The following is a 25,356-nucleotide window of genomic DNA, read 5'->3' as shown; positions in this document are numbered from 1 at the left end:
ATCTGAAATCAAAACCACCACGCCAGCCTTCATTTGGCTTCCATTTGCTTGAAATATTGTTTTCCACCCCTTCACCTTGAGTGTGAATGCATCCTTGCAGGATAGATGTGTTTCCTGAAGACAGGAGATACTTGGCTTGTGTGTATTTGTCCATTCAGCCATTCTATGTTTCTTTAGTGGGCAGTTCAAGCCATTCACATTTATTGAGAGAACTGATAGGTGTGGCAAATTTCTGTTCGTCCTGTTGGGTTGAACTTTGTTGCTTTGTTTTTTCTCTTGAGCCATTGTGGTATCTGGCCTTTGATCTTTAGCTTTTGAGTGATTTTACATTTGTGAGTGTTTACTGTGCTGATCTGTATGTAACACTGTTCTGAGTACTTCTTGGAGGGCTAGTCTTGTCTTGGTGAATTCCCTCAGTCTTTGCTTATCTGAGAATGTCTTTATATCTCCTTTGTATACAAAACTTAGTTTTGCAGGGTACAGGATTCTAGGCTGGGCATTATTCTGTTTGAGAAGCGTGAGAATGTGGCCCCAGTCTCTTCTTGCTTGTAAAGTTTCGGTTGAGAAGTCTGGCATTATTCAGATGGGCTTTCCTTTGTATGTTACTTGTTTCTTTCACCTTACAGTCCTTAGAAGGGCCTCTTTAGTGGATATTTTGGTCAGTCTGATGACTGCATGTCATAGTGTCTTCCTGTTTGCGATGAATCTCCCAGGAGTCCTTTGAGCTTCTTGTACCTGGATATCCAGATTTTTAGCAAGGCCTGGGAAATTTTCCTGTATTATATCTTCACATAGCCTATCCAACTCTTGTGTATTTTCTTCTTCACCCTCAGGGATGCCCATAACTCTTATGGTAGGGTTCTTCACATAATCCCACATTTCTTGTAGGCTTTGATCTTTTCTCTTTTTTCTGTGCTCTATCTCTGTGACTGACTTATTTAATTGGAAGGTGTTATCTTCAATCTGTGAGATTCTTTCTCCTGTTTGATCTACCCTGTTCTTGAAGCTTTCCACTGTGTTTTGTAGTTCCTTGAATAAATTCTTCATTTCTAGGAGTTCAGTTTGATTTTTCTTTAATATTTCAATTTCTTTAGTGAATTTTTCTTCCAAGTCCTGGGTTTTGTGTGTGTGTGTGTGGTTTCTTTGTGTTGGTTATCCATTTTTTCTTGCATACCATTGAGTTTTCTTACAGTCCAGGTTCGAAATTCTTCTTCTGTCATTTTAGTTTTCTGAATTTGGTTAATGTCCATTGCTAGAGAGCTGGTGTTCCTCTTTGGGGGTGTGCTTTCCGTTTGATTCTTCATAATTCCAGAGTTCTTTCACTGAGTCCTTCCCATCTAGATCAGCCATTGCTTCTCACCTTTCAGTTTTCGTTTGGAAAGTAAAATGCCCTGTTTAGGCTCTGTTCCAGTAGATGCTGTTTAGGAGCAAGGCAGATGGCAGCTGTTGCCTAACAGCCTGGATGTGTGTGCTTCTATGGTTTGCTTGGTCTTCCTCTAGGGGGAGCCACTAATATGTTGTTCATGGTTCTTCTATCACAGTTGGGAGGCTGCTCCTGATGGGAGGGGATACTTGGGGAGCCTATTTTGGCCTCTTACGAGGATTTTTGTTCCCTGACCATGGACCCCACTTTTGGCAGCTGACTGGACACGGAAATCCATCCCCAGAGTTATGATCCTTCTGGATGACGTAAACTGTTCTGACAAGCAAAGTCACTGGGCTGTCAAATATTGATCTGCACCAAGGCCCTGCGGATTCACGGGGAGGGAAAGTGGCTTTTCTTGTCTCTCCCTACATCCAGCAGTGGAGCCTAATGCTTGTCATGAAAGTTGCTGGCTAGGGGTAGGGGGTGGTAGCCCAGTCCACCCAGCGCCCCAGAGCCTGTAAGTCCCACAGGTCTTAGCCTCCCATGACTGGGGAAGTATTCAGAATTTACCCATCAAAACAGGCCTGGCTAGTTGACGATAGGTAGTGTAAGGGCAGAGCTTGTCATAGGGGTCCCTTGGCTGGGGGAAGGGAGCTGCCTGACACTGTAGCGCACTGCAGCGTCTGGGTTGTGAACCCCCAAAATTGTGCTGACGCTCTGCAGGTGACTCTTCAGGAGTTGGCAGGTGCCGGATCGGGAGCTGAGTCATCAGGATGCCCCATTGTCTCTTTTATGTCGCCCTCCCACAGTCTCACACCTGCCCAGCAGGAGCTCTCGCTCTTTCTGACCCACCCTGAGCTGGCCTATTCACCCGCAGCAGTTTCCAGGTTAGAGTCCCCAACTTAGTGTTCACCTCCGTTGATCTGGACTTGCTGAGTTCCAGAGGCAAGTTACCTGTCTCCTAACTCCCTCCAGCAGTAGCTCAGACCAGTCCCTCCCCCGCCCAGTGCAGTCCTGGCACAGAGCTCTGTGGGGTTCAAGATGCTTCCCACTATCGTTTTTTCCACAAAACCCCACATCTCCTGCTGCGATTTTTCACTGACTTCAGGCAGGTCCCTGTCTGAGTGGGTGTGGAGGTCAGTGGGGAGGCAGGACGTTCTCCTGTGGGTCTGATTCCACTGCACTTGTTGGCCAGGTGGGCACAGCCGTCCCACGCTCTATTCTCTATTGTTTGTTTCGCACTTTTCAGATTTCGCAATCCTATCTCCCGTTCACTGTTTTGTCCCGTTCTATTACATAATAGAAATTTACTTCTCACAGTTCTTGAGGCTGACAAGTCCAAGCTCAAGGAGCCAGAATATTTGGTGTCTTGTGAAGGCTTACTCTCTGTTTTATAGGTAATACCCCCTCTTCATGGGTTCTTATATGTCAGAAGCCAAGGAAGCTCCCTTCAATTCCTTTTATAAGGGCACTAATCCTATTCGAGGGCTCTGCCCTCATGACTTAATCACCTTCCAAAGGCTCCTCCTTATAATACTATGACATTGGCAATTAAGTTTCAGCATATGAATTTTGGGGAAATACATTCAGATCATTGTACAGTTGTGTATAATATTCTCTTATATTTTTTTTATTTCTGTAAAATAAGTTGTAATGTGTTGTTTTCCTTCCATTCTGATTTTAGTTGCATCTTATTTTTTTTCCTTAATCTAGGTAAGTGCTTATCAATTTTGTTGATTTTTTTTCAAAGAACCAATTCTTGTTTTGGTTGGTTTTCTGTATTAATATGTTCTCTGTTTTGTTTATCTCTGCTGCAATTTTTTTATTTTCTTCCTTTGCTATATTTAAACTGTTCTTTTTCTAGTTCCTTAAGTCATAAGATAGGTTTGATTTGAGATTGTTCTTCTTTTTTAATGTTGGTATTTATAGCTGTAAGTTTCCTTCCTAACATTGCTTTACTTCATCCCATAAGTTTCTCTTGTGATTTCTTCTCTGACTCATTGGTTGTTTAGGGATATGCTGTCTAATCAATATATGTGGATCCAGTTTTCCTTGGACCATTAATTTCTAGTTAAATTCAATTGTGGTTGGAAAAGATATTTTGTATGATCTCAACCTTTTGTATTTATAAATACTCGTTTCTTGGTTTTACATACAGTCTATTCTAGAGAGTATTCCATGTACACGTGAGAAAAAAGTGTATTTTTCTATTGTTGGGTGGCATGTTGTATATGTCTTTTAGGTCCAGTTGATATATAGTGTTGTTCAGGTCCACTATTTTTTGGAGCATTTCAGATTTTGGATGTTTTGATTACAGATGCTCAACCTCTAATTAATCGTAAGCACTAATTAATTAATTAATTCTTAAGCACTTCCTTAACCAAAGTATGTGTTTGGCCAAGTAACAAGCGACAAATTCAGCAGAGTTTATCCAAAAGTACAAAAATACATTTAAACTGTGAAAAGCTAGTAATTGAGTAATACAATAAGATTAGCATATTTATGATAAGTGTAGTATATTGGAAAACATTTTTATAGTTATTTATAGAAATTGTATGGAAGGAATATAATTTATAAAATATTTGAAGAACTCTAAATCCATATGCATCTATATTACATTTATTTGTGGCTAACAGTTTTTTCAAATTATATTTATATTTTAGGCTAAAAATCTCATAGAGAGATTTTTTAATCAACAAGTAGATGTTCTTGGCAGACGTGCGGAGCCATTGCCTGAAATATACTATATTGAAGGTACTCTCCAAATGGTTTGGATTAATCGCTGCTTTCCAGGTTATGGAATGAATATCCTGCAACATCCAAAATGTCCTGAGTGCTGTGGTATGTAATGAACTATGATTTCTTGAGTTTTTTGTTTTGTTTTGTTTTTTAGACAGAGTCTTGTTCTGTCACCTGGACTAGAGTACTGTGGTGTCAGCCTAGCTCACAGCAACAACCTCAAACTCCTGGGCTCAAGAGATCCTCCTGTCTCAGCCTCCCGAGTAGCTGGGACTATAGGCATATACCACCACACCTGGCTAATTTTTTTCTATTTTTAGTTATAGATGGGGTCTTGCTCTTGCTCAGGGTGGTCTTGAACTTCTGACTTCAAGCAGTCCTCCCACCTTGGCTTCCCAGAGTGCTGGGATTACAGGTGTGAGCCACTGTGCCTGGCTGATTGGTGGTTTTATATTGATTAAAATTCGCTTATTTAAGCCTAAGTGAATGTCTGTCATTTATTTTTACTATCATTTAGGAATTTCTTTAGTTTATTTGAAGTAGTGTATTTGAAAAGCCTGAATATGAAGATGTAAAAGGCAAAAATCTCACTTAATAATGGCCTTGGTATTAATATTATAGCATTGAGAAGTTGTCTGGGAGGAAACACCAATAATAGTTATGAGTAACTTAGAGTTACTTACCCTAAAAAGAGCCCAATGTATCTTTTAGAATCGATTACTGATGAGTTTAGGTTTGTATTGTCTAGAGTAGGTATCTTTGTGACTTTTGTTTTCTTTCTGAAATAAGTATAGGAATTGTTTTTTTACCAGTTGTTTTTTATGACTTTTGATCCTAGCTCTACAGGATCTGAGCTGCTCTCTGGCATTCATTCTTCTTCATCCATATCACAGAAGAGAGATCTGTAGAAGCTTTTGACTTAGGTTGAGTGGTTGAGTAGTTGAGTGCAAGGATTCAGTCTTTGCATTTGCATTTCTCTTATCAAGTTGAGTGGACCAATTAATTTTCAGTCTTAAAATACTGTTTTAAAAATTTATATTAATAAGTATCACTAAATTAGTACTTGTCTTAGTCTGTTGTGTGTTGCTGTACAGAAATACCTAAGACTAGTTAATTTATAAAAAAAAGTGTTATTTGGCTCATGATTCTGATGGCTGAAAAATTAAAGGTTGGACATCTGTTCAAAGGCCTCAGGCTACTTCCCCTCATGGTGAAGGTTAAGGTGAGCCAGCATGGGCAGGAATCACGTTGTGAGAGAGGACGCATGAGAAAGAGGAGAGGGTGTCATACTCTTGTAAACAACCAGCTCTCATAGGAGCTAATAGAGTGAGAACTCACTCCCAAGGGAGGGCATTGATCTATTCCTGAAGGATCTGCCCCCATGACTCAAACAGCTCCCACCAGACCCCACGTCCCAACACCACCACACTGTGGTGAGTTAAATTTCAACATGATTTTTGGTAGGGACAGTCAATTCACATCCATGCCATAGCAGTATTGTTTTCATTCAGTCTTCTGCGATTGTTCTTTCCTTTCTTCTTTCCACAGTGTAAGTTAGATTAAAAGCCTTTTCATATAATAGAGTAGTAAATATTCTTTTCCTTTTGCTTTATTTGATTTGGCTAGAGTTTGCTTTATAACTTTTATTTATTTTCTTTTTGTTTAAATACTATACATGAAATTTGATAAAATGTACTAAAGATATATCTTAGGAAATACAATATAAATTTAGTAAATAAAGCACTTCCAAATGCCAACTTTGTAACTATTCTGAAAATCAGTGATTATGTATATCACTCTAGAGCACAGATAAGGATGAAGAAAAGCCAGGGAATACTGAGTAAGAAACTAGAACCTAGCATTTTAGCTGTCTATATGCATTTATATTTTTATTCCATAAAGACTTAAGATAAACTTAAATTGTTAAAATATTTGCATCTCATTAATTATAATAATTTTGAAATTGTTAAACATAGCTCTTTCAAGTGAAAATGTAGTTTGGAATCTATGAGAATTTCAAATAATTTTACCATTAAAATCTTTTTTTTGCATTTGTAAAAGTTTGGGTAATAACACAATTGTGAGGTTTTCTAATTTCTCCATAATTTAATTATAACTTTCAGGTTTGATTGAGTTCATTAAATATTTTATTCCTGTCAATAGAACTCATGAGAAGTATAAAAGAAAACTTATACATAAATCTCAAAAATATTTTCTACCTCTGAAATGCTGTTTTGTTTCCCCAAATATATAGTCTCTGCCCACAGAGTTTAGATACATAGGAGATACATCCATGAAACAGTTAGGAAACAAGAGACTGCTAAACTGCAGTGAACAGAAGGAAAAGAAGATTATATAAATAAAATTGAGTTAGAGATAGGATAGGTCATAAAAGTTTAATGTAAGTGAGATAAAGCTTTGAAGGACACCAGGATAGCAAGTATTAATACTATCTAAGAAAGAACATTGGATGAATATCAATTTCCTGGGGGCAATTTTGGTTAAATAAAATTTATATTTTTGATTCCATAGGCTCATTATCATTGCTCAATAGACTTACTAACTAGTGATTTGCCAAATTTCATTTTGTGCCATCCTGTGGTAAATAAATATTTTAATTTTTTATTTTTTGATATATTTGTACATATTTATGGAGTGCATATGAAATTTTGTTACATCCATAGAATGTTTAATAACCAAGTCAGGGTGTTTAGGGTATCTATCACTGGAGTATGATTTCTATGTGCATATTTTAATTTGGAATTACTTGTGTGCTGTTATCATCTTTGTAAGCCATTAAGCAAGTCTGAGTTCCCTTTTGTGAACAGAACGCTTTAAATATAATGTGACATTTAGGCCCCAATTACATATGTTAAGTTTTGTCTATATTACAGAAGGCCATCAGTCTAAAATTTTAAAAGAGCACATACTACTCAAAAAAAAAAGACATTTAAATCATTCTTCAAATTGAAAAACAATATAAAATATTGTTTTAAGTTAATCCTACATTTTAATACTAGTTATAAGACAAAATTAACATACTAAATGATCTTAAAGTCCATTCAAGTGTGAAACAGAATGCTAGATAGAAGCTCATAAAATATACGAGGTATTTTGTAAAATGACTTATTTCCAAAATGTAGATGCACCATGTTTATGTACTACAAAGAAGATTAGGCATGTTTATTACATGAGGGAAGTTTATTTACATTCTCAGTAGTAGGTTAGGTAAACACTGGATTTGTTCTTATTCTTTGGATATCTTCCTTTATTCATTTAATTTTTACTACTAGGTGGCAGACAAAGATTACTTTCTTATAAACTAGTGGAGACTTAACATTTCTATCTATATTAATTTTCTTTTTCCTAACTTATTTATCATTTTTAAATTAATTTTTCACTATAAAAAGCTCAGTAACTTCATGGTTATCTTTGTTTATTATGTACATCACTTTGTCAATCATTTTGACACTAGGAAAAGCAAAAGTTTTAGTTTTATTTGTGAATTATAGATGTCTCATAATTTCATAAATTATAAAGATACTGTAACCAAAGGCCAGCTAAATATTACATTGTTTCTGATAGAATTTTGTAAAAATTCTGAAATGTTTTATTTTACAAGTTCTATAATTTCTACTATTTCTGTGAAACTTTGTATATCTTGTATATTCATTTTTACCCATTTTATTCCCATTATTTTTTTTTAAATAACACTTGTAGATCAAATAACATTCTTTGGCACAATACTCCACTCTCCCTTCTTTTTTCCCCCTTTAAACTATGGCAGTGGTTTTAAAACTCTTATGTGTATCAAAATTCCCTGGAGATTTTCTCAAAATTATGTCTAATGTGTATGAACCAGACCCCAACATTTATAAGAAGCTGCCTAGGTGGTTCTGATGCACATTAAATTTTTAGACTCCTGAATGTTAGTGTTGATAAGGTCATACTTATATAGAATGTCTGAATATTAGTATTGATAAGGCAGTACCTAGACAGGATCCCTGTTATTCTACTGAGGCAACAGGATATTTGCCATTGATTATTGTGGACTGAAAATATAGCTCAATAATAGTTAACACAACATTGTTTTTTTCTATAGCTTTATTTATGAAAAAGATTAGCTATTACTCTTTCAAGCCTTTTGGGAATCACATGACAAATTCAGCAGGGATCCCTTTTATTGTGACACAGTATCCGTGTCAGTGGTCAGAAATGATTAGGTTACAAGTTCAAGTATTTAATCATCCTGAGATGGTATTATTAATAAAGTATACTTTAGATTAATTGTGCAGTGAAAGTGAATTGTTTAGTAGGTACAGTTGTTTTTAATAAGGTCTTTTAGACCCTATAAATGTATCCTACTCAGGCATGCAACATTGAACCCTTGTTTTAATTTCACATCAAAGGATGAGAAACACAAAAATGTTTCCCTGGCATTCTTTTCACTACATGTATTTAAATAATTATATTATAAGTATAAAATATGACTCATCTCCTCTTTAGACCCACAAAAACATCATTCTTATTTTGGACCATTACATTTCTGGGAATACTATAAATAATTGAAAAATTGTGGCCAATAGGTAGGTCATCCTATGGATTAGCAGTATGGGTTGCCCAGATTTTATTTAAAAATATAAATTTAGTTCCAGTAAAAGCAGGCCATGTAATTATGACAGCTCATCTGACTGAAACTGAATGAAGCTGTCTTAAATATGTTGAAGAATTAACAATATCATGAAGACTTACTGGGTCAAAATCTAAAAAATGTAGTCTGCTGCTTCTGGCTATGGTGAAGTAGCTTAGAGCAGACAAAAGCTCTGAGAAAATTAGAAGAATCAATAAAATGTAAAAATTATGCATTCTATTAAGACATCAGTGAACTGTCAGGGCATAAAATTCAAGGGGCAGCAATCCTGAATAGAAGGAAACTATCAAAATGAGTGATGGGTGCCAAAAGGCAACATGTTTATGTGCTGAAATGAAACAACTGCCAAGTTAGAATGCTATACCCAATGTAAATGTTCATCATACATGACAGCAAAATAACACTTCTAGACAAACAATATATGAGAGTATTGTCATAGGCAGATCTACACCCCAAGAAGTGATAAAGGGAACTAAATTTATAGTTTTAAAGAAAATCTGGGCAACCCATACTGCTATTCCATAGGATGACCTATCTGTTGGCCATAATTTTTCAGTTATTTATAGTATTTTTCAGGTAGTTGTAAATGATCCCAGACAGAAACATGCTCACACAGGAAGGCATAAAAAATGATAGAAAGGAAAAACATACAGATAAATATAAATGAATATTGACTATACAAAAATGCATAATGCTTTATGGGGCTTAAAAAATATGTAGAACTAGAACTTATGACATGGTTTCACCAAAAGCAAGAGAAAGTAAGTAGAATTAAAGTATTCTGAGGTTCAACCATTGTCTAGAACTGGGATAAGTAGTGATTTGTATTAGATTATAATAAGAGACTAGGGTGTATGATGTATTCTTTAGGACAACCACTAAAAGATAGTAAAATAATATGTACATAATAAGTAGATGGAAAAATTTTAACTTACCAAAAAAGCCTACTTGATTTATCCAAAAGAAGCCAAGTCTGAAAGGGGAGAAGAAAGTACAACTGGGACAAAAAATAAACCACTAAGATGATAAATTTAAATTCAGTTATATTAGCAATTGCATTTAATATAAATGGATTACCATTAAAGAGCAAAATTTTAAGTTTGGATTATAAATACCCAATATTATGTCACTTACAAGAGACACATCTTTAAATATAAGAACACTAATAGTTCAAACTAAAAGGCTACAAAAATACAAGTTAAGCAAAGGATAAAACCTGCATTAGATATGCAAATAATATCAAAATAACAACAATAAGGATAATAGAGCGTACAAAAATAATAATAAAAAAGCTAATGTTGACAAAACAGACTTTAAGGCAAGTATTACTACTGGATATAAGGAAGGCCATTACATAATAATAAAAGGATAAGTTACTAAGGATGATGTCATATTAATTCTACATTTGTCAGTACTTAATTACATAGGTTGAAAATACATAAAACAAAAATTGTCAGAGGGGACCAAAAAAAATCTCCTCCAGATATATTATAAACCTAAATGCATAAGGAAAAACTGTAAATATGTTAGAACATAATATAGAAAAATATCATTGTCTTTACAATTAGAAAAGGATTTATCAAAAAAGACACAAAAATTGCTACCTTTAATTTTTTTTAAAGATTTATAATTTTTGCTAAATTAAAATTAAGTACTTTTGTTTATCTGAAGACACTGCAAAGAGGGAACAGATAATCCCACAGAATGGAAAAAATATTCATAATGCATGTAACCAAAAGAAGACTAGTGCCCAGAACATGTAAAGAACTTGTATATAACATTAAAATCAAATAAAAATGAGAAAAACATTTGAACAAATACTTCACAAAGAATAATTCCAAATGGCCAATGAATATGTGAAAATATAAATTTATGTTCAACATTATTGTGAGCAGGGAAATGTAAATTAAACACATAATGAAATTCTACTGCACAATTACCAGATTGGCAAAAATTAAACAGTCTTTTAAATATCAAGTATTGAAGAGAATATGGAGCTCCAGGAGCAGGTGCACTGTGCCCAAGTGTCAGTTTAGACACTTTGGAAAACAGTTTGACATCATAGTAAATGTACAGGTGCACATACTCTGTGATGTAGCATTTAACTCTTATGTGATTGTCATTGAAGCCTTTTTCTAGTACTCCTAAATGAGAGACAACCCAAATGTCCATAAATACTGAAATGTATGAGTAAATAGTGATATATTCATACAGTGGAATGCTGTACAGGACTTACAATGAATGAATGCGTTCATTTTATGAAGATAGCTTGTGGAAAAGAAGCTTAACAATTTATGCTTAGCTAAGCTCTGTTTTATAGGGATTTAGTCATGAGTGATAAGCTACAATGCAATAAAGGAAATGATTACTGTAAAACCAATAAGGACAGTGTTCAATTCTAGAGAGAAAGGAGTGTGATTTAATTGGGATATAGGAGGGGTTCTGAGGTAATGACACATTGTGGCCTAAATTGTTTTTATTTATTTATTTTATTTTTTAGTTTCATAAAAAGGCCTTTTTTTAAATTTCAGAATATTATGGGGTTGCAAACATTTTGGGTACATGTAATGCCTTTGCCTCACCCAAGCCAGGGCTAGAAGTATGCCCTTCCTCCATACAGTGTGCTCCATCTCCATTAGTTGTGAGTTTACCCCATCCTCACTCCCTCCCCCCAGCACCTGACCAACACCCAATGAATATTGCTACCATGTGAGCATCTTAGTATTGATCAGTTAGTACCAATTTGATGGTGAGTACATGTGGTGCTTGTTTTTCTATTCTTATGATACCTCACTTTGAAGGATGGGCTCAAGCTCTACCCAGGATAATATAAGAGGTGCTAGATCACCATTGTTTTTTGTCATTGAGTAGTATTCCATGGTATTCATATACCACATTTTATTAATCCACTCATGTATTGATGGACACTTGGGTTGTTTCCACATCTTTGCAATTGTGAATTGTGCTGCCATAAACATTCGAGTGCAGATGTCTTTATTACATAATATATTTTTTACCTTTGGGTAGATGCCTAGTAGTGGGATTGCTGGCTCAAATGGTAGATCTACTTGTAGCTATTTGAGGTATCTCCAAATTATTTTCCACGGGGGTTGTACTAACTTGCAGTCCTACCAGCAGTGTAAGGAGTGTTCCTATCTCTCCACATCCTTGCCAGGATTTGTTGTTTTGGGATTTTTTGATAAAGGCCATTCTCACTGGAGTTAGGTGATATCTCATTGTGGTCTTGATTTTCATTTTCCTAATGATCAGAGATGTTGAGCACTTTTTTATATGTTTACTGGCCATTATTCTGTCTTCTTTTGAAAAGTTTGTATTAATGTCCTTTGCCCATTTATTGATGGGGTTTGATTTTTTTTTCTTGTTGATTTTCGTAAGTTGTATATAGATTCTTCTTATCAGCCCTTTATTGGATGTGTAGAAAGCAAATATTTTCTCCCATTCTGTAGGTGGTCTATTCGCTCTAATGATAGTTTCCTTGGCTGTGCAGAAGCTTTTTAATTTGATCAGATCCCATTTATTTATTTTTGTTGCTGCTGTGATTGCTTCAGGGGTCTTCTTCATAAATTCTTTGCCTAGGCCAATGTCTATAGAGTTTCCCAACATTTTCTTCTAGAATTCTTAAGGTTTCGTACCTTAGGTTTAAGTCTGTTATCCATTGTGAGTTGATTTTTTTGAGAAGTGTGAGGTGGGGATCCAGTTTCAATCTTCTGCATGTAGTTATCCAGTTTTCCCAGCACCATTTATTGAATAGAGATTCTTTTTCCCAATGTATATTTCTGTCTGCTTTGTCAAAGATTAGATGACATTTTGAGGATGGTTTTATATCTAGGTTCTCAGTCCTGTTCCAAAGGTCTATATCTGTGTTTTTAGACAGGTTGTATATGTAAATATTTATTGTGCTCTACATTTATGTCTTATTTTTTCCCTATGTGTTGCATTTTATCATAAAGAGGTTAAAAAAGTTTAATTTTCTCTTAGAGCTTGAACACTTTTGTTGTAACAATAAAAACACTCTAAAGAAAAATAAACATTTACAAGCATTTTATTTCTCTAATAAATTGAACTTTGTCTCTTATATAATCACCTGATCTTTGTCTTCATACATTTGTCATTTAACAGAGCTATCAGTAATGGTTCAGTGGGAATAATAAAATTAACATGAATTATTTTCTGTTCAATATCAAGTTGTAAACAGTTTCATATTACCCTACTGACTTCATATTAGTTTAATTTATTAAAAATGGCTAACACTACTAATTATAGTTAAACACTTTGCTTCTGTTTAAACTTTAGATTAGTTCCTGTTTTTACTACTAAATGTAATGTGATTTAAATTTATATATACTTACTTTTTTGAGTTACTTCCTCGTAGAAATTTACAGAAATGTGAGTACTAATTTTTAAAAAGGAACATTTTGACTTTTGATGTTTTTTTATTACATTTCAAAATATTCATACTATTTTAACTTCTTTCACAATGTATGTGCAACTACAGACATTTTAGAATTTATTTTAACAAATTTTGAGGATCACTTTTCAAAAATAAAAAGCTAAATTTTACAGTCACATAAAGTGAGAACTGTATCTCTCATTTCACTGCATTCTGTTTAAACTAATATCCTTTATCTATAAAAATCTACAGGTTTACTTCTGAAGAATTGTTAACTAGACAACATTCTATAGCATTTCCCAACTGTTTGTTCTGTTCGTTCTCCTTCATTACCAACCTACAGTTATATTCTTCCATTGTTAGATATTTCTGTCAAATATATCTCCTCTTCTCCATTCCCACTATAATTACCTAATTTGGATTTAATTTTATATGTAGAATGATCACAGTTTCTTTCTGGTAGTTGTAGGCTGTTTGGGTTGTTGTAATAAAATAGCATAGACTGGGTAGTTGATAAACAAAAGAAACTTATTTTTTACAGTTCTGGAGGCTGGGAAGTCAGAGGCATTGGTAAATTTGATATTTAGTGATGTTGATAGACCATGATGATCTCCCTTACAACCTTACACAGTGGAAGGGGTGAGGCAGCTTTCTGGGATATCTTTTCTAAGGGCACTAATCCCATTCATGAGGGCTCTAGTTTCATGACCTAATCACCTCCAGTACTGTCACCTTAGGGGTGAGATTTCCATATAATAATTTTCAGGGGACACAGTTGTTCAGTGTATTGCACCAGTGTCCGTTTAGTTCTTCCCCTCTTCAGTCCATATTCCACATTTCTTCCAATTATACTTCTAAATTTAAAATGTAACCATTTTATTTCTTTGCTTGAAACCTTCAATAATGAAACCCTGGCTCCATAGCATAACTTAAAACTCTTTATGAGCCAATTCCTCCTTATCTTTTAGCAACTCATAAATATTTTTATGATAACACTGATGTCATTATTTTATATTTTACTCAATCAGAAATGTGTTAGAATTCAGAAATATATAGAGTACTTATTGTGTGTCAGGCCCTGGGGACACAATGAGTCCAATGAAAAAGTTGCTGTTCTGGTCTTTAAATTTTAGCTGGTCAAACTGCTTATAAAAAAACAGATAAGTGAACAAAATAATTGCACATGGTTATATGCACAATAAAGAACATTAAACAGTGTATAAGATATACTCTAGTCTAGTGTATCAGTCAGGGTTTAAACAGAAAAGAAGAGCCCCAGTCACTGATATTTTGAATAGAGTTTAATGAAAGTGCTATTGTCAGAGGTCTAGGCAGGGTTAAGGGGATCAACAAAGGATGTTAAGCCACCTGTGACTACAACATTATGAAGCAGTCACCATCCCTAGTTTTGAAAGGAGCAAGATGAAGAAAGAATAACACAGTGGCCTTGTGAAAGCTGGAGCTGGAGCAAATGGGGCTGCCTGCCAGGAGCTGTAGGCATACAGCGAGGCAGCCACTGCCAGGAAATTGGCAAGGAAGGAGAGGCAAGGAAATGCCCTGCCCTGCAGTTTTTGTTTGCTTTTTTTTTTTTTTTTTTTTTTTTTAAAGAGGTCTCCATATGTTACTCAGCCTGGTGTTGAACTTCTGAGCTCAAGCCATCTTCCTGCTTCACCTGCTTCCGCCCCACAAACTACTTGGTCTACAAATGTGTGCCACCACCCTCATCTTGCCCTGCAGTCTCCTGATGGAGCCTCCCTTTGGCCAAACTCAGAGGAAAGGAATGTGGGTAATGGAGTCTATAGAAGTTAGCTTCAAGAGACATAGGGCAGGGCAGAAAGAGAAGGGTGGAAAACTGAACATGTGGGTTCCAATGGAGAGTAACTTGGGTGAGGTTGGGGCTACATTGAGTGGATTGTCAAGGAAGGCTTCACTCAAAAAGTGAAGAAGTAGCAATCATATAGACTGAGTTTTCTTGGGAGAGAAAACATATAAAGGCAGGACTAAGAAAAGCATGTTTAAGTATTGATTACTGGCTGTGCCAATGGAGAAGGTTTAGTGTATTTCAGAGGCGCAATTAAGAAAAAATGGTCATGGATTATAAAAGCAGGTGGAGGAAAGGAAGGAATCAAGTGTCAGTCTTATGTATAGGCATGAGTAGGTGGTATATATTGAGATACTTATTTTTGTATGATGTAAAGTTATAGTCTAATTTTATTTCATATATTTTAGAATGCTCAATACCAGTTGTCTAAGTACCATTTATTGAAAAGATTATCCTTCATCCGATGTTCAATTTAATTATCTAAACAGGTAGATGTTTTTATGGTCACTCTCCTGTTTTGTTCATATATTGATCCATCCTTGTACCAATTATATAGTGCTTTTTGATGAATGTCACTCTCTGATAAGACATATCTTTATTCATTATGAGGACCTTTGCCTCTCCATTCAGATTTTTAAATCAGTTTGTCAAGTTCTATAAGAATGACTATTGGATTTTGATTTTGATTTCACTGAATCTGTAAATCTGTTTGGGAAAATTGACATCTTACCAATATTAGGTCTTCCAATTCATGAACATGATATGTGTGTATGTATTTGTGTGTGCTACATATCTACATTTCTTCATCTTCATTTAAATTTATCCCAATGAAAATATTGTAATTGTCCTTATAGAGGCATTAAAGATATTTTACTTAAATTTATATATAGGTGCTTAATATTCTTAAAATTTTTATTTTGAATTAATTTTCTAGACTACAGAAAATTTGAAAAGTAGTATAGAGAATTCTTGTATACCCTTCACCAAGCTTATCCTAACGTTAACACATTAATAACCTTAGTATTGTTTATTTCCAAGCTGGAATATTAATATTAATGCAGTGCCACTAATTAATCTATAAAACTTATTCAAAGTTTGCCAATATTATCAGTAATATTCTTTTTTGGGGGGACCAAGAACCAATACAAGATATTACATTCATTTTTACATTGCCTTTCTCTCCTCCAATCTATGACAGTTTATTAGTTTGTCTTTCATGACCTTGACAGTTTTGAAGAGACCTGTTTAGTAGGATGTTTCCCAATTTGAGTTGTATCTGATGTTCATATGTTTTTGGCAAGAATACCTCAAAAGTGAGGATGTGTCCTTCTCATTGAATCAGATCAGGAGGTATATGTTGTCTAAATGTCTTATTATTTATGATGTTAACTTTGGTCTCTTAGTTAAGGTTTATTTGCCAGGTTTCTCCAATGTCTGGTTACTATTTTATCTCTTTGTCTTAATTAGTATCTTGTTGGGAAATACTTTAAATCTATAGGAAAATGTTCATATTCATCACATTTTGTCCAATGTGTGGACAAAGGTTAGCATCCAGTGATGAAGCAATTTTAGATCCAGCAGTGATTCCTGCTGTGACAATTGTTATTTGTGTTGTTTGCCTAATGGCAGTTTTCTATATCCATCTTTCTGCATTTATCGATTGTGATTCTGCCCACTAGATAGAGAGCTATCTTCTCTCTAATTTATTTATTTATTTTTCATTGTAGAAGTGTGAATATGTATTATATTTAGTTGTAATCCATTCTGTCATTATTTATTATGTTTCTCAAATTATCCCAGATTTTACCATTGTAATTTCTTTAAAAGAGAATACTGTATTCATTCAATGTGCCTTACTATTTTTTGAACACTTCCTCATTTTTTGACACCATAAAATGTTCTAGGCCTGACTTCTAATTATTCTGCTCAAACCCTGTCATCAGCCATGTCACCAAGGGACTCTGCCTCTTTTTTTATATTGGTAAAATATGCATTACATAAAATATACAGTTTTAACCATTTTTAAGTATAAAATTTAATGGTGGTAAGTACATTCACAATATGGTGCAACCATTACCACTATCCATTTAACAAATTTTTTGTGTCCCAAACAAAATCTCTTTATCAGTTAACCATTAGTTTTCCATTCCCCCTTCCTCTCAGCTCCTGGTAATGTATATGGTACTTTCTATCTCTGTGAATTTGTCTACTCTAGGTAGCTTACATAAGTGGAATCATTCAGTATTTATCTTTTTTTTCCCTGAACAGGTGACACTTAATGCAGGAAATTGGTTACATGGGGGATGGAAAATTCAGAAGCCAAGAGGGGATGGCAAGACCACTCTGCGATTAGCTATGGCCAAAAGTCTCAATTGTCCCTATGTCTGGATAGACAGAGGGAGGAGGAGGTATTACCACATCCCAGACACAAAGGTCACAGGAAAAAGCTAGAACTATAGAGATATGGCCATTGCAAATGAAGACTCTCAGGTAGAGAGAGGTAGAGAAGATAGAGAGAAGTAGGGAACCTGGAAAAGCCCCAGGTTCTCCCTTTTTTGCCCTCAAATATACTGCCAAGTTCATCTGTTGGTTCTCTCAGGCAGAAGTTAGGGAGCCTGGGAAATGTTACCTAGAGGGCTTAACCCCCTCCCCTCCCCATGATAACAGGACAGGGAAGGGAGAACAATGGATCTGAGGGAAAACAGGTCCAGGGCCACCAAACTCTGGATTCACTGGTTCATTCATTCATTCATTAATTTAATGAACATTTATTTAATGTTAGGTGCCCAGAGCCTACAACATTAATACACAGCCCCTCCCTTGAGGGAGAGTCCTTTACAATTATATGGACTGTAGGCAAATAGTGGAGACAGCTTATGACTCAACCAGGGGGTAGGATGTAGGTTTATTTATTTATTTTATTTCAGAATATTATGGGGGTACAAATGTTTAGGTTACATATATTACCTTTGCCCCAGCCAAGTCAGAGCTACAAGCTTGTAGATCCCCCAGATGGTGCATACCACACCCATTAGTTGTGAATATACCCATACCCTCCTCCCCCCTCGCACCTGCCCGACACCCGATTTATGTTACTACCATATGTACACAAGTGTTGATCAGTTAGTACAAATTTGATAGTGAGTACACGTGGTGCTTTTTTTTTCCATTCTTGTGATACTTCACTTAGTAGAATGGGTTCCAGCTCCATCCAGGGTAATACAAGAGGTGCTATTTCACCATTGTTTTTTGTGGCTGAGTAGTACACCATGGTATACATATACCACATTCTATTAATCCACTCATGTATTGTTGGGCACTTGGGTTGTTTCCACATCTTTGCAATTGTGAATTGTGCTGCTATAAACATTCTAGTGCAGATGTCTTTTTCATAGAATGGCTTTTTTTCCTTTGGGTAGATGCCCAGTAATGGGATTGCTGGATCAAATAGTAGTTCTACTTTTAACTCTTTGAGGTATTTCCATATTACTTTCCTTAGAGGTTGTACTAGTTTGCAATCCCACCAGCAATGTATGAGTGTTCCTATCTATCTGCATCCACACCAGTGTTTGTTGTTTGGGGACTTTTTGACAAAAGCCATCTTCCCTGGAATTAAATGATATCTCATTGTGGTTTTGATTTGTATTTCCTGATGGTTAGACATGTTGAGGATTTTTTCATATGTTTGTTGGCCATTATTCTGTCTTCTTTTGAACAGTTTCTGTTCATGTCCCTTGCCCATGTTTTAATGGGGTTGTTTGATTTTTTTCTTGTTGATTTTCCTGAGTTCTATACAGATTCTGGTTATCAGCCCTTTATTGGATGTGTAGCATGAGAATATTTTCTCCCGTTCTACAGGTTGTCTGTTTGCTCTCATGATAGTTTCCTTGGCTGTGCAGAAGCTTTTTAATTTGATCAGGTCCCATTTATTTATTTTTGTTGTTGCTGTGATTGCCTTTGAGGTCTTTTTCATAAGTTCTTTGCCTAGACCAATGTCTATAAGAGTTTTTCCAACATTTTCTTCAGAATTATTATAGTTTCATGCCTTAGGTTTAAGACTGTTATCTATCACGAGTTGATTTTTGTGAGAGGTGAAAGGTGCGGATCCTGTTTCAGTCTTCTACATGTGGCTATCCATTCCCCCCCCACCATTTATTGAATAACGATTCTTTTCCCCAGTGTATGTTTCTGTCTGTTTTGTCAAATATTCAATGGGTATATAAGGATGGTTTTATATCTGGGTTCTCAGTTCTGTTTCATTGGTCTGTGTCTCTGTTCTCGTGCCAGTACCATGCTGTTTGGTTACTGTAGCCTTATAGTACAGCTTGATGTCTGGTAAATTGATGCCTCCCAATTTGTTCTTTTTGCTTAAGATTGCTTTTACTATATGGGGTCTTTGCTGGTTCCATACGAAGCATAGAATTGTGTTTTTAGATCTGTGAAAAATGATGTTGGCATTTTAATAGGGATTGAATTGTGTAGTATAGGCATTTTAATAATGTTGATTCTGCTAATCCATGAGCATGGTATGGTTTTCCACCTGTTTACATCCTCTGTTATTTCCTTCCTCAGTGTTTTATAGTTCTTCCTGTGTAGGTCTTTCACCTCCTTAGTTAAATATATTCCTACATATTTTATTTTCCTTTTTGCTATTGTGAAGGGTATTGAGTCTGATTTGGTTCTCAGTTTGACTGTTGTTGGCATATAGGAGTGATACTGATTTGTGTATATTGATTTTGTAACCTGAGACTTTGCTAAATATATTTACCAATTCCAGTAGTCTCATGACAGAATCCTTGGAGTTTTCTAGATACAAGATCATATCGTCAGCAAAGAGTGATAGTTTGACCTCTTCTGCCCCCATTTGGATACCCTTAATTTCTTTCTGTTGTCTTATTGCTCTGGGTAGGACTGCTAGCACTATGTTGAATGGAAATGGTGATAGAGGGCAATCTTCTCTGGTTCCAGTTCTAAATGGGAATGCTTTCAGTTTTTCCCTGTTCAGTATGATGTTGGCTGTGGCTTTGTAGTATATGACTTTTATCATTTTAGGTAAGTCCCATCTATGCCTATTTTGTTAAACATTCTTATCATAAAAGGGTTCTGAATTTTGTAGAATGGTGTATTTTATTTTATTTTATTTTATTTTATTTATTTTAGAATGCTTTTTCTACATCTATTCCTCTTTTTTCCCTGATGATTCTTTTAAGATTTCCTCTTTATCATTGCTTTTGAGGAATATGAGTGTGATGCACCTTGGTGTAGTTTCCTTCGTGATTTTTCCTTTGTACTGGCACACACAGATAAGTTGTTTCAAAGCAGTTTAATAATTTCTGGTCTTGCTTTATTATTTATTAGCTGGACCAATGTTCAGTCTAGATTAATTATCCCTCACTATTAAAGCAAGACTTTTCAGCTCACTCTGGCTGTGTTGGCCTGTCATTCTTGGGATTTTGAAGATTGACTCATGGGGACATGCACTATTCTTAGCCTTATGTGAGCACTGGGCATTGTTACCTTATAGTATGGTAGGTGAGATCCAAACAGTTGGAAGCCATATCATGTTTATGACCTAGCTTCTGAAGTCACTTGGTTTCAATTCTGTCATACTCACAAAGGTCTGCTTATGTTCAAGAAACAAAGGAAACAAAGACCCTGCTGCTCAGTGAGGTTACATTGTAAGAATGCATAAGGATGGACTGTATTGTATTTGCCATGTTTGGAAAATACAATCTGCCAAAAAGTCCTTTACTTTTCCATGTGAATTTTAAAATCACCTGGTCAGTTTTCATTTTCAATAAGCCTGCTAGAATTAATGATTTTGAAAGAATATGATGTCATATCCGTAAGTGGTGTGTGTGTGTGTGTGTATGTGTGTATATATATATATATATATGTACATATATATATATATTTCTTTAGGGCTTCTTTGGTTTCTCTCATTTAATATTTAACAGTTTTTAGTGAGGATGTCTTACACATTTTTAACTGTAATTTAAATTGAATTTTTGTTTCATTTTAATTATTGGTTGCTAATAGGCACATGCAAAATTTATTTTGTATTTGGACTTTGTTTCCTATGCCTACTAAACTGACATATAGGGGACAATTTCTAGATACTTTAGGATTTGATACATAAATAGTCCTATGGTTATCAAATACAGTATTGCTTACTCTTTCGGGAAAATCTCAGGACAGTATAGAAAAACCACCTCCCAAACAGAGAGGGTGTCGAGAGACTAAAGAATGACTCAGACAAATCCAGCTTCATGGGTTAGATGAATCTATTAGAGGTTTCTTACACAGGGCTCCCACTCCTGTGCAGTGGCAGGAGTTCTCTGGAGAGTAAAATCTGCACTTTCGGCATGTTTGTGCAGCTTTAAATTTCTTTCTGGCAAGCGACACAGACCTCTCTCCATGTCATTTTATGTTTACAGGTAAAATGACTATGCATAGGAGCTACTCAAGAATCCCCTTAATTTTCTATATTTCTTTTTGCTACCTTGTTTTAATCTATAGCTACCTTGTTTTGGTCTATATCTATAGAGGAAACTACATGAGTTCTGTTAAATATTAAAAACCAGTGGTGGGGAACTTGTGTTCTTCCCTCAATCCACCCTATTCCCTAGCTCTTAGAATCTTTCTGCCCATCTTCACCACTGATTCCTGAGTGGGAAATGAAGAGGTACAACAGCTATGCTTCTTAAATTGGCTTGAATCTCATAGCAGTAGCCTGTGCATATAACAGACACCCACAATATACACAGCAACAACAAAAGCAAATGCAAATTACAACTACTATGCTAATTAATAAAATGTAACTCCAATGCATCGGCAAAGAATTCAGCCATTCATAAAATGAATTAGAGACTCCTGATTTTTCTATATTATTGATTTGGACATTTAAAGGACTTAATGCATCAGTAACATTATCTCCATCTGGAATGTATATGCAACATGTGGCTCCTCTTAAAGCACAAGTTCCACCCTGAGCTGCAGTGAGCATGTCCAAGTCCATTCTGTTTTATGAGACTACTTTCCTCATCTGTAACACTTTTTGACTTAGTAAAGACCCATCTTCCTTTGTATAATTTAATGCTTTGCCTGTGAACTGAGCAAGAATTGTGATTTGGGTAAGAGCATCTAATGCTCCTGCCCCAGGAACTAAAATGCTTAAGGGCCATTTCCACTGGGCTAAATACCTGGGAAACAAAGCTCTCGTGGCTTTTATATTTTGAGGCACTGTTAGCAGGGTTTTATGTATACTCCCTGGCAGGAAAGGCCACCCCACTTACACCTCCCAGTCCAATTATAGGGGAGATGTAACCAGAAGTGTGCACCAAACAATAGCCGGCCCCTAAAGGTACGAGATAAGCTCCAGTTCTGAGGCAGTGATTTTGTTCCCCATCCACTAGGATTCCCATACTTGGGTCAGTGTAGGCCATTGTTCAGTGTAGGCCCATGCTCCACGGACCCCTGCTAGGTCAGATGGGCCCCTGCTACCAGCCTACCAGCCAGAGGTCAGTGGAGGAATTTGTGGCGTGATTGTCTTTCTATGCACAAAGGGGCTTTCTAGTATAATATCCAGCTCATCAGCCAGAGGTCAGTGGAGGAATTTATGATGTTATTATGTCTTTCTATGCATAAAGGGGCTTTCTACTGTAATATCCCATGTTCAGCTCTCATCCATGTTAAGGCATCCCAAACTGATATATGTTACCTATGAGTAATGTTTATGTGTTGCCTTACAAATGCAAAGGCATGTCTTTTAGAAGAATTCTGAGATGTAGGTAGATACAAATGGCATCTGGTAGAGTTGTCCTCCCGGAGTGTTTCTATCCAATGACTCCAATCTTGTGATGTTAGGGGCAGCACGTTTCATGGCATCCCACTCTCACTGGACAAGGGAAAGAATCCACATAACCCAACAATTAGACTGGTTGGTGACCACTGCCATTGTTGCAGCCCAATCTAAAAAGACATTGCCATTTGCCACAGATAGCAGGAACAACAGCCTATGGGCATAAACACAGATGTTTAGAAGGGACTTTCAGAGGCAAATCCATTCTTTGTAACATTATTACTGATGTAGTTTCTCCCATAAGCCCTATTAGGGAGCCTGCTATAGGCTTCGAGCCTGGTTTACAACACTACACATGGCTTCCTTCCCTAGGAACAGGCATAATGTACAATTGATAGGTTTCTGGCTTTGCCTGTGCCACTCACACTATAATGGCTGCAGCCGGTATCGATGTCTTTGCATGGTGGTATTATAAGGCTTTTGAACCTCCACTAAGGTGCACAGTTGAGGTCACCATAAAACTGGTCCAGTGTGGAGGCACCTTTCTTCTCAATTTTAGGTCCATGTAGCCATCACTGGTTTTCAGGTCCATTGGTGTTCTCAGGAGCACAATTTGGCCATCTGCTTCAGGGGCATGGCTCAGTGTCTCAGAAATAACTCTGAGTTTGCAGGGCCTGCTTTACAGGCCTTGCCAACCTTTCACAGGGAGTGATGTCATGCATGGCAGTGGGTGACCCATTTAAAATTTGTGTTGCCTTTGGGAGACTCTTAGTCCAGGACCTTAGGGAGCCATTCTTGGACAATGAATGCACTTGAGTTTTTAACATACCATTTTTCCTTTCCATGAGACCTGCTCCTGTTGCATTATATGGTAGGTGAAATCTCCATCTATGTTTTGTTCTGTTGCCCATTGCTGAATGTCATGTCCTGTGAAATGGGAACCTTGGTCACTATCAATCTTCCTGGGTATGCCACGTATCACACTAAGAGTGGTAAGACACTGAATGGTTTCTAACTGGGTGACATGCTTTATGGGGAAGGCCTGTAATAGCCGCATCATAGTATCCACACAGGTTAGGACACTTTTTTTCCCCTTCACTCTGGGGTAGGGGGCCAAGATAGTCATCTTTCCAGTCCAATAAAAGTTGTATGGCTCAATGTCCATGACCTGGTGTGGAGGGGACCCTTCAAGGTCATAGCTGGGAACAAGCCTCACAGTTTTGAACAGGTGCTAGAATATCTATATAGTGGATGGGGATGCCTGCTGCCTTTGCTATAGCCCACCCCATGGCTGCCTCCTCAGATGGGCTTGGGCAGATTGTCCTAACATGAGTAAAGGTGTCAGCCTCCTGATTTCTGGGAGGTGACTTGAGGCTGTGAGCATCCACATGGTATACCGTAAGGTGGGCATCTTTTTCTCACAATCTTGTATGGATGTCTTGCCACATGGACATTCCCCAAAGGGTCCTGCCTAAAACCTGCCAACCATCAGTTGCCCATTGATTAATCCATGTGGTAATTCCCCTGTATACTGCCCAACTGTCCATGCAAATAACCATTGGCTAGGGCTCATGGATAATTAGTATCCAAACTGCTTGTATAATAGGTCAGCCCATTAGCTACTTTGTCACAATCCCCATTCTCTCCTTAGAGTATCAGTATCCATTTGTACAATTACTGCTGACCATTTGTGTGGAGTGCCCGTACTAGACCCATCTGTGTACCAGGTCCTAGTGGATATTGCCAGGGTTCCCTCATGCACTGTAGTTGGCCTTGTTGGTGGTTCCACTGCCATGTCAGTCCCCTCTGCTTCTTTAAAGTGAATGGGTCTGAGCACCTCCTACAGCGCCTGACTTAAAGGGCTAGTGGACTAAACACCCCTTTGTTGTAGATAGGAATGGCATTCCTGCAAGGTGTGTGATTGCATCACCCCAGAGGAGGGTTTGGCTAGAAGTCCTTCCACCCATCCCTTTATGGGGTAAGCAGTGTTTACTGTAACTATTTGTTTTCTGTTTATGGCCTCCACGTATTGCAATGCCCTATACACTGCCAGCAGCTGTTGCTCCAATACAGTATAATGGGATTCTGTTCCCTTCTATAATTGAGACCAGAACCCCATAGGCACCAATCCAGCTGCCTGTTTTTGTCATAGATCCCGACTCATTCCCATACCATCCCTGGCAACTTCTAGTACAAGGGGGTATTGTGGCTATGGGGCCCCTAGTTCCTGGGTTTGCTTTACCAATATTTTTGCTTTGTCAAATGTCTCTTGTTCTATTTGTGTCCAGTCCCATCTTTTACCTTTCTTTACCAGGGTATATGATGGTTGGAAGGTTTGTGCCAAATGAGGAATAAATATTCTCCAATAACCTAATAAACCTAAGAAAACCTGGAGTTACTGTACCGTTTGGGAAACAGGCTGCTGTGCTATGTTGTCAGTGACAGCTCCACATATGTTGTATGTCTTACCCAACCAGGTAACTCCCAGGAATTTGACAGCCACACCAGGCCCCTGCATTTTTGGGGAGTTGCCTTCCCATCTCCTTTCCTTTAAGCCATCCAAGAC

The 25,356-nt window shown here is 36.7% G+C and overlaps 1 protein-coding gene across 2 annotated transcripts in view; it reads left to right on the top strand.

Annotated features, from left to right (window-relative positions):
• Nucleotides 1–25,356, top strand: part of LOC123647347 (zona pellucida binding protein) — a 121,353-nt gene that overhangs the window by 61,127 nt on the left and 34,870 nt on the right. For both annotated transcript variants that reach the window (XM_045564721.1, XM_045564722.1), the window contains one exon: nt 4,030–4,207. In XM_045564721.1, coding sequence (XP_045420677.1) covers nt 4,030–4,207 — 178 coding nt within the window. The remainder of the gene's footprint in view (nt 1–4,029; nt 4,208–25,356) is intronic.

The sequence above is a fragment of the Lemur catta genome, chromosome 11 (genome assembly GCF_020740605.2).
Source record: "Lemur catta isolate mLemCat1 chromosome 11, mLemCat1.pri, whole genome shotgun sequence".
Lineage (NCBI taxonomy): Eukaryota > Metazoa > Chordata > Mammalia > Primates > Lemuridae > Lemur > Lemur catta.
The sequence above is the reverse complement of the archived record's forward strand: the minus strand, read 5'-3'. Positions and strand labels throughout refer to the sequence as shown.